Raw genomic sequence first — 10,489 nt, forward strand, 5'->3', positions numbered from 1 at the left:
AGACAATGGAGAGCTTGAGGAACTTAGGAGTAGGGGGGGTTCTGTCTTTTCCATCCCTCTCCTCCACTGTAATATGCTTTCCTGTGAATTTGGTCTAGATTGTCATGACCTAGTAAAATCCAGATTTGACAGGGCATGAGTTGCACTCACCCTTTTATTATACAAAACACACCTATAGTCTATATTCTATTTTATAAGCAGGGGCTGTGCTAAAGTCTTTCTATAACATGTAACTAAATACAATCATCTCACATGCAATGATATACTTACACTAGATTTTGCTTTAATATATACGACCTGATTATTTGTTACCACATAATAGTTTATTAGATTTTTTAAATGACATTACAAAGAGCCCAAGGCTGGTATTACAAGGTATATCGATACATTTCCCATGTTCCCAAAATTCCCCTATTATTATGAGCTTTTATTACAATTTCCCCTAGTTATGAAAAATGACCCGTCATATTGCCTTCAGAACACACAGGTGCTAATTTGGTGGCGTTCAAAGAGCAGTCGTAAGTGTGGTCCACATATACCCACTGACTGCCACTGTGCTTTCTTCAATTTGTATTTCAAGCTGGAGGAGCATTGAAATGATTGTCAGTAATAGCCGACACTGGTCATTTTTCTTCACAACTGACACAGTACAGACTCTTCTAAATACACTTCTCATTGCCAAAATACTCTAATGTAATCCATTAAACTCCAGGCCCATAAGTGTGGATATGATTATACAAGCAAACAGCTTTCTAAACCAAATGTTTTGAAGAGTTCTGGCTAGTCGTTACTGAAGGAGAAGCAAGGCTTTACAATTCTAACCGGATTCTCTCCTTTTTTGTTACTCAAAGTGTCATTGCTCTGTTAGCAAGCTGTTTGGTACGAGACTGATTTAACCTGAAAGACCACGTACAGACACTCCCGCAGTCCCATCCCTGTTCTGTCCAGTATCACTATTTTAACCATAATCACTGTTCAAAGATGATGGTAAATGACACATTGTCAGTTTTAAAGTAGGGTTTTACAGTGTTAAAAAACTTAAATCCTGTCATGAGATTTTTCATAGTTAATAGTTCCTTGTCTGTCTAAAGAGAACAGATGTGACTGGCAGTGGTTGCTCAACTGTGTACAGGTGTCTCTAACGTTAAATCTCTATTGCTGGTTTATGTTCTAGGAACACACAGGTCAGGTAACACCAGGAGTAGGAGGCATGATTTTGATGTTCAGTGCCTTACATTTCCAAAATCACCTTATTACATTCATGAGAAAACAACACATATAGTCCTCAACTAGTTGAGTGACTGATGCTTAGAGCTAAGAGTAATGCTGAGTTTCAGTCTTGTGCTTCACTCCACAAAGTTACGTAGGACAAGTTCAGATTTCCTTTTGATGGGAGTCGCTAGATGTTTAGCTATCAAAAATTAAACGTCTAGAAAAAGTATAAGAAAGGGAAAAAAGTGACTTCACAAAAAAATACACCCAGTAGTTGAGATCCATAAGATCAGTGTTTTAATAACACAACTAATTGATCCTCGTAACAAGAATTCAAAAAGTGAAATTACAGTACACAAATCAAAATATAAACTAACCTACCCCTAACTATACAATATACATTAGGAATGCAAGCTCTGTAACAATATAAAAATGCTTTTACACACAGGAGTTGCAAAAAGCTATTCTGTAATTCCAAGGATTTGTAGGAAAAAAAAATCTTCCAGGATTCATCTTCAGTTGTTGGCAACCTGTTGGGGAAAAATAATAAAAAAGAAATGTTACTGAGAAGAATTAAGAGAATCACACTCATCAGAAATTTTCATTTGTGGGGTTCAGACTAAGGAAACTGGCACTGGGGTCAATGAAGCCCATAATTTGTATTTCTGTCCAAGTATCACAAAAAATAGGTACCTTAACAAGGAAGATGTACATCTGTTTGAAACACACATGGCTATTACACAGGCTGCACAGTTTTCTAGACATGACCTCAGAATTTCAAGCCTAAGACAGGCTAAGACACATCTGTTTTAGCCACCTTAAAAAAAAAAAAAGTTACTCTACCATGATACATCTAGTACTTCGTTTACCGGTTGCCTTCCATGGATTACAAAAACCAAGCTCTACACAAACTGAAGTGAAATCTTAGCGCTCACATACTATAATTAAGTACCACACACACCCCTTGTTTATGCTGTAACAGTTCTGGCACTCTTGCATCACCCCATCTTCTGAAATGCCTTTAGCAATTGTTGTAAATGCTGTGTGTGGTGCTACCTGATCACTTGAATTTATTTACATGGTTTTGTGCTAGGTTTTGAACTGCTGCTTGCCAAGCAGATGAAACATCTACTTCTCCAATGTTTTTGTGTAATATAGGGGCAAGTTGTCCATTAAGAAATTACATAAGAAGAATATATAATATCACATTTACTTTTCAATAAGAAATTTCTTTTTCCAGGGAGCATTGCCCTAGAATACTTCTTGCCTCATGTCTGAGCGTTATCTTACACTGTCCAAGCCAGGACATACTGCTTTGCAATGGTATGTGTGAGTCGTGTACTCCCAGCAAGCTCCTAACTTACACAGGAGGAATTTACAACTGATTGACAGTAACTCTCTCATGAGCCCCTGTGCACAGCAGCAAGTCTGCAGTCTTTAGGAGCTTAGTGGGAGCTGAAGTCTACAGGATGCAGTGGAAGATGGAAGACTAGCACCATGCTCGCTTTCCAGCTATGGAAACCAGAGCAGATGTTGGCAACGTGCACGAGATTATGGTCCTTTTCATGAGGCTCAAATATGATGACAGAAGGGAAAAGAACCGCTCACTTTGTTGCTGATATTTTTTCCCATCTCTTCCCCTTCCCATGCTGCAGTGACAGTCATTATTTCAGATCTTACTAACAGTACCGAGTGAGCGTGTAACAGGGGATGAGTACAGCTATTGCACTTCCTCAAAACTAACAAGACATGAAGAAAATAACTCTCCTCCCAGTCTTGGTGAAGAAAACCTCCTTGCTGAAGAGGCTATTAGGAGCCTGCTGAGCAGAGCTTCTTAAAACTTCTTGTATTATAATGTACAGAGCTGCTCTGAATGAATTTCAGATTACCTCACAATCAAAGGAAAAATGCCATCTACATGAAAGTCAGCAATTTCAAGTGACCTGAGGATTTGTTTCAAGGCTAGCAAGCAATGGTCTCACTTTAGCTCTTGTTAGTAGCAGGGGTCTTGTTCTCGCCTTCCAGTTCTTCCACTCCTGCTTGCGTCATGAGGTCTGCTATGTTCTTCTCCAGGTCATCTATGCGGCAGCTCATGTCATCAAGTGCACTGGAGTTAAGGGCTATGACTGCAATCCAGCAGTGGTTGGGTTGGTTTTTAGGATTTTTTTTTGCTATTGTTGTTTTGAGTTTTTCATTATAGCTTTACTCAAACACTTATGGCCACTTTCAATTTATCTTCTGAATCCCACTGGTAAATATACATAAAATACCTGTGCCCCTGTAGCATATAGTACCTATCTAACTTTAAAAAAGGATATTTCTTCCAATTATTTGGTCAGACATGGTTTGAAATTTGTCCTGCATCTGCTGAAGCAATGTCTGCACCTAATAGAAAGGAAAAAAAGAAGTCTGTTTTGTTTTCGTTAAAGAAGTTGTTACAGTATTTAATCTCATGTAATGACATAATTATGTTTTCTTTCATTGCTGAGCTCAACTGTGCACAAACTCTGCAGTGTAATTCCATATTTACGTAACATATTTTTACATATAGATATACACACACAGGAGAACTGAGGCTCACAATAAACAATTTCAAAATCCAGAAAACGCCTGCGTTCCACAACCAGGACTAAACCCACAACAGCAGCTTCCAGCGTCCGTGTTAATCGTATGGTGACACTTTTTTCGGCACCAGAACAGCAGCCTTCCTCTGCACGCTCCCTGGCCCTTAACCACATCCCTCCCAGACACAGATAACTCCTCCTTGCGCAAGGAGTCCCAGCGGCCCTGGCCGCCGGCACTAGCCGAGCACTTCAGGCAAGCAAGTGGCTTTAGGGCTGCGATGGGAAACACGACGGTAACCGCGCTCTGACCGGAGCCGTCCCAAGACCCGGCAGAAATAACCCTGCAGTGCAGCGGTTTATCGCAAGAGCCGGGAAAAAGGGCCGAGGCGACACCACAAGCCCAGCAGCCCCGCAGCAGCGGGCAGGCCCGGGTCACCCAAGCTCGGCCGCGCCGGGCCCCAGAAGGTAACCCCGGGGCCCGCGAACGGGGCGAGGCCGGAGGCTCCTACCCCCTTCCGCGGGGGCCTTTCCCCAGGGAGGCCGCGGCCCGCCCGCCCCGCGCTCTGCGGCCGCCCCGGGGCGGCGCTCCGCCGGGCGCTCCCCGCCGCCCCCCTCCCGCCGAGGCGGTGGCCCGGGCCCGGCGGCCTCACCACGGCGGTGAGGTCCTGCACGGTCTTCGGGTCGGTCTCAGCCATGATCGGCTCGGCGGGCGCTCGGCTCCGCGGCAGCGGCGCTTCCGGGCGGCGCCTCGCGACTTCCGGCCCCGCCGCCTCTCGCGAGAAGAGGTGCCCCCGGGGCATCCTGGGTAATGCAGTGCGCACCGCCCCGAGGGCTGAGGGGCGAGGGCGGGAAAACCCAGCGCGAGCCCCTCCTCAGCGCCCGCTCCCGCCTGGACTGCCCGGCCCTGGCGGGGGGGCCGCGGGCCCCGGGCTGCAGGGAGCCATCCCCCAGGGAGCCGTCCTGCAGACTCCCGAGCTGGGCTCCGGGTTCTGCCCCCGCCGCCGCCTCCCCTGGCAGCGGGATGTGAGAAGTCGGGAGCCTGTGGGCCTCCCCCGTGTGTACGGACCCAGCGCAGGAGGCGAAGTCTCGTATAAGCAGAGCACTGGCACAGCTGCATGGGAAGGGAAGGCGTTAAAACATCTTTTTCTCCCCAGAGCATTAAGCTTACATTTAATCTTGCTCCTAGGATAAAAGCTTTCCTCACATTGAGATTTAATAGTTTTGCTAATGCTCTTAAAAAATAACTCTGCAAGTTGGGGAGATTACAAATGTATTTTCCTGGCCTGAGGGATGGTGCTGTCTGAAGAGGCCTTCCCCCTTTTCACCATTTAATTTAGAAAGGAATGAGCAGTTAAGCCCGGCCAGCAAACACTGGCAGGTAATCTGCCTTCAGAGGGGCTCGCTGTAGGAAGGGCGGCATTATGGATTAGCGCTGGAAATCGGGAACATTATGTAAGTGGATTGATCATTAAAGAGAATGTATTATTGTGGCATATTGTATTCATGAAAGAAAGTACAAATAAAGTTGCATGCATTAGATTAAATTCATGTCTGCCACAGATTAGTGACATGGTCTTTAAGATATTGTAAAGCTTCGCAGACCAGATTTTCACAGTGGGGGTGAAGGCAGGATAAGCATTTCCTAAGTGCGAGTTTATAGGCTGTTTAGACCAAAACTACTCATTTGTAGTTTTCACTTGTGAAATGAATCGATGTTTACCTGGCTTGGTTATTGTGTACTGAGATAAGACGTAAACTGAAATTAACAAAAACATTGAATGTGTATTTGTGAATGAAGAACATTTCCCATTAGCAGCAGATGATTCTCAGATGTCTCATTTCACCTGAAAGCCAATACAATGCGCTGACACACTCTGCCTTACCCATAACTAGTAACAAATGTGAGATGCAGGGCGTTTGCATTATTAATGTGCCTTTTGGAGCACTGCAGTAGCAATAAAAAAACTTTAGTGCCAGTTTGGGGAAATTTTGTTGTCTGTTTGAAAGTAAATATGGCTTCTAGTTCTGAAAAACGCAAAGAAATGAGCCCCCATTTATTTGTTTGATGTGTTTACGAAAGGTGGTTGTTTCTATGACTGCTGTTTGAATCAGCTAAACTCTTGTTTTGAAAAGGTCATCATATCTGGTCTCTTGGGACATGTCCAAGTGCGGATCTTGGCTCCCCGGGGCCTGTGCAGGTCTTGTGGCAGGCAGTGGTGCTCACAGGGTCAGGCTGCGGCTGCTGCCCACCCGCTCCAGACCCCCGCGGATGTGGCATAGCAGTGTCTGTCCGGGACCAGGTCTTCCCTGGCATTCTTCTGAACATCCAACTGTCCAGGGAGACGACACGGTGCTCACTGACATGGACTCTCTCCCATGTGCACCGTGTGTGGCTCGGTCAGGCAGTTGTGGCTTTCTGCAACGAGAGACGCTCACAGAGCCGGAGAGGTCTGGCGTGTGCGCTTGGGCCTTCTCGCGCCGAGCTGAGGGTGATCTTCGTTCTATTACAGGCTCTTCTGGTAAAACTAAATTGCTGTGTCTCGTTATGTTCTTAGTATTTGCTGTTCTTAGGTAGTGCAGAAAGAGGGGAGCTCTCAGGAAACTGCTTATCATGTGAAGCTATTGCAGGCCATTTCTGTCTCTTCTAGCCTCCTGAGCAGGGTGTCAAGGCTACAGCCCATAGGCTAGATGCCTGCCAGGAGAAGACATGTGGTCCCAAGCCCCCTCCCTGCAGCAGTCCTCCAGGTTTCAGCAGGTGACAATTCACATGCCTTTATCGGTTCTCCATCATTTAACAAGAAAAAATTATGGATTGGCCTGATTCTCCAGCTGGTTTTGTTGCAGCTTGACCTTGAGAATGAGACATTACTGATTTGACTTCAGCACTACGTGACCCTGCCGTTACTGATTGTGGTAAGTTCAGCTGGGGTACTCTATAGATTCAGCTGGTGCCTCTTCCAGCTCAAACATCCCGATACCATGTTCCATTTTAGGGTATGGACAAGCCCTAGATGGTTTTGACAAATGAGTTAAAGTGTGTGTCCACACTTGGACACAGACCATATAAACTGGTATAACAGTCCTTGTTATGCAGGGAGTCGGATCTGGCTAACAAAATGATTCCTCAGGCCATTAAGGTTTTTAGTAAGTGTCAAATGGCAGCACACTTGTTCTCATAACTTTAGGATTTTTTTTTCATGGCAGGATAAAACATTTTCGTTATTCATTTGCTTCCTAGCATGGCATAGTTAAACAATGACTGATTTAAAATCTGCAGGGTTTTGTCTCCTATTTGAGACTGAACTGAAAGAAAATGCTATGCAAGGAGGACCGGTAGGATTAATGATCCTTTCACAGTAATGTTCTGAGATTACTGAAATGAATAGAGCTGTAGAAGGCTGAATTCTCTTGCTAGCTTTTTACTGACAAAGTCTTAATTTAAAGTATACAGAGAAGGAGGACCTTAAAAATTTACAAGGAGCTTGTCATTTTCTTTAAAATCAAGGGAAATTTACAAAGATTAATTTAAAAACAGTTAATGAAACTCCTTTAAAATGCAGGGATATGTAATTCCAAAGTAGAATGATTGGACCTCGTATAGCAGTAAGTCATGGCCAGGCTTTGTACAAAAGCAGGCACATTTTCAGTTTTCCAGTGAACTCAGAATGAACTTCGCCTTTGTGGAAACAGAGAGATTTCTGGTACTGGCGTCTTTAAGGCTGATTCAGTTCCTGTTTCTTCTGGTAGCATAGGATTAGGGCTCAATATAATTCTCATCAAGTAACGACTTGAAAAAAAGGCTGTTAATTTAACAGTTTATTTCTTGTGCCAGCTAATGCCAAAATCACCTTAAGTAGTTAATGCTGCAGAATTAATTGTATATTTGTTGTTAGGCCTCCTTTGCAGTAGTCATAACACAGGGACTGGGAGACATCTAATGAAATGGAAGTTTAAAAAGGCAGAATAAAATTTCCAAAAGGCAATTTTTGCAAAGGCAATTGTTTTTGCAAAAGACCCCGTTCTTACCAAAACCACTGCTGTGGATTCTGTAATGACCTCAAAGAGCTGTGGTCCTGTGTTTATACCTTTTAAATGGCAGCTCTTCCAGAGGACCGTGTTCCTGGTAGAATTCTGCTGCGTTAGCTCAGTGGTAACAGTTTAGAAAAGGTTATATTATGATGTCTGTGTATTCTGTGAGGCAATAAATAGCAACTATACTTTAATTGCTTTGACAATCGGATTTTATCTGGGCTCCCTGATGACTTTCAGATAATTGCGGTAGTTCTGAGTATTATTTGTACAACGACTGTGCACTCAAACTGTTGCAACCATTCTTGCCTGCTCCCTCATTTGAGCGTGCTGAATTTATGGATCTTAAGACACTCAGCACATAAAATCGCAGATACATTTTTTATGTTTGAGCCAAAGACTTACAATGAAATCTTAAGAATGAAATCTTAATATTTCAATTACATCCTGAGTTACTCATGGCAGAAATTCTTGAGAAAATATAAATATATAACAAATAGAACTAATTTATTATTTCCAGAGGAATAACACTCCTTAGAGGCTGTCAAATATACATGAGGTCAGGACATATTAAACAAAGAACTGTACTTAGAAAACAACTGTCAAAGGAAAAGTAAACGTTCAATATCATGACTCGTGATTATTTAACTGGATAAAGCACAAATTATGGAAACAGCATAAACAGGTCTAGAATAAATGTGAAAGTGATTTTTATTAAACCAGAAACAATTCACTGTGCTTTTTTCAGATTATTCTTCAGCAACTAAAACAAATAGCTTTTTTATGAGTAGCTTTCACATGAAGTTAACTCCTGTTACAAAATGAAATTATTTTTGCTGTAGTTATTCACCTCTGGTAATTTATCCTATATTTTGTATTTTCAGTCTTTGATTATCTTGCTGTTACCTGCCATCAGAGCTGACCGAGGAGTACTTCCCTGGGCGCTTCAGATCTTTTGAGCCACGCGAGGGTGGAGAAAGACAAGCAGGGATTCATTAAGAGTAGACAGATTTCATTTTAGGAGGTCAGACCAGAAGAAAGTGAGCAAGGTCAGAGATGGAGATATGCAGGATGTTACCCTATTTCATACACTACCCTTTCACTCTCTCATTCCTCCTCACTCTCCCACTTCATTCTTGTACACAGATGCTTCAGAATGTTACTTCCTGAGCATTGCTACTAAACCCTCTGTGACTGAGAGAAGAAAAGCTTTTGTAATCCATACTTTCCCAAAGGGAAAAGCTTGCTGATGGTCAATGACCACAAAGCCAAAAGCCCTTTCCGAAACTCCTGCTGAGGTGCTGGAAGAAGAAAGATGTTACACTGTTCTTCCTTTAGATTTACTAAGCTTTCAGCAGCAGAAGGCAATCAGCAATGCCAAAGTGTGCCAATGCATGGCAATATCAGTGGCCTAATAACTGCTTCGTAATTCATGGTAAAGTATGGTATTGCTTACTGGCATCTCTAGAGGCAGGACAAGAGGAACTGTGCTCAAGGAACAACCTCTAAGAGGACAATGAGGTGATTATAAGATTATACTTTAGTGGAACCAATAGTTCTGTAAAGAAAAGGACAAGTCATACGTACAAAATCAGACACTTTACTAGTAGAAAAGTCGACTAAATGTAGATACTCTCACTGTTGACAGGTGAGAAAAGAAACTACTAAGATATATTTTGCTTCACATGGCCATCTGTCCTCAGAATGGTAGATTCAGTCTTTGGAGATGTTGGTCAAAGAATCCGTGATCAGCCCATGTATAAAAATATGTATATGATCCCCATGATCAGCATGTGTACAGTTCATTTGGTAGCAGTCCATTAAATGCGGTAATTAAATTCACCCAAGAGAAATGCATGATAGTACAAGAACAAAAAAGTGTAGTAACTTTTTAAAGCTATTTGAATTTTTGTATTTTATATGTGGGGACATTCTAAATTGAGCATGAGAAAAGACTGCAAGATGGGAGAGGTAAGAAGGGGTGGAGCTCAAAAAGAGATTTGACTTTAAAACTGCACCTTGCCATTCTAACTCTTGATAAAATTTTCATGAGGATCACTGAATCCAGAATCCCATTATTTCTGATGGGCAGCTGGACAGGACAGAAAAATCGGGCTGTGGAGTCGTTTCAGTTGAGTGCCAAAGGACCAGGAGGAATTCCTATTGAAAAGAGGACGTCTTTATTAGCGTGAAGTTGTCTGAGCTGCTCCTTGCCTCAATGCTACTGCAGCTAAGGCAGTACGAGGAGAAGAGAAAGGGCCTTACTCTGCTAACACAAAGTATTGCTATCTCAGTCTCCTTTGAGCAGTCCTAGAGACAGCGGTGTCTCTGATACCGCTCTCTTTCCCTCCCAATTTCAGGGAGAGACTTGTTGCCCCTTGGCACCAAATACCAGCTGACTTTTCTGTGAAGAATCACAGAGCCCAACTTCAGTGGAAGGGAGTGAGCTCTCTGGATGCCCCGTACCTTACGGGTGAAATGTTAATGTAGAGATATGAATCTTTCATCGTAGCTATGTGCAGTGTGGACCATGCACCAAAATGAAATATTTTCTTCTCACATACATTGACATTTATGACCTATAGTGCCTGAAGACCTTCATTTTTAGAAACTTGAAGTCCATTTTCTTCTTCAATTATAAGCATTCCAGAGGGCATCTCATTAAGGTTCCTGAAAAGAGCAAG

At 42.9% G+C, this 10,489-nt stretch overlaps 1 protein-coding gene across 1 annotated transcript; it reads right to left on the reverse strand.

Moving 5' to 3' along the window:
* Positions 1-301: 301 nt before the first annotated feature.
* Positions 302-4,529, reverse strand: HSBP1 (heat shock factor binding protein 1). Its single transcript, XM_068411252.1, has 4 exons — positions 4,427-4,529; positions 3,531-3,597; positions 3,195-3,314; positions 302-1,742 (listed from the first exon to the last, which is right to left on the reverse strand). The coding sequence occupies exons 1-3, from the start codon at positions 4,469-4,471 to the stop codon at positions 3,196-3,198; spliced, it is 231 nt and encodes a 76-aa protein (XP_068267353.1). The 5' UTR covers positions 4,472-4,529; the 3' UTR covers positions 302-1,742; position 3,195.
* Between the last annotated feature and the right edge of the window lie 5,960 nt (positions 4,530-10,489).

Source organism: Nyctibius grandis, chromosome 12 (assembly GCF_013368605.1).
Source record: "Nyctibius grandis isolate bNycGra1 chromosome 12, bNycGra1.pri, whole genome shotgun sequence".
Classification (NCBI taxonomy): Eukaryota; Metazoa; Chordata; class Aves; order Nyctibiiformes; family Nyctibiidae; genus Nyctibius; species Nyctibius grandis.

Excerpts from the sequence above, each read along its gene's own strand:
- HSBP1 (XM_068411252.1), bottom strand. The coding sequence starts at position 4,471 with ATGGCTGAGACCGACCCGAAGACCGTGCAGGACCTCACCGCCGTG. Across the intron at positions 3,598-4,426 it reads TGCAGGACCTCACCGCCGTG|GTGCAGACATTGCTTCAGCA; the intron begins GTGAGGCCGCCG and ends CCTTTCTATTAG. Across the intron at positions 3,315-3,530 it reads TGACCAAATAATTGGAAGAA|TTGATGACATGAGCTGCCGC; the intron begins ATATCCTTTTTT and ends ACTCCAGTGCAC.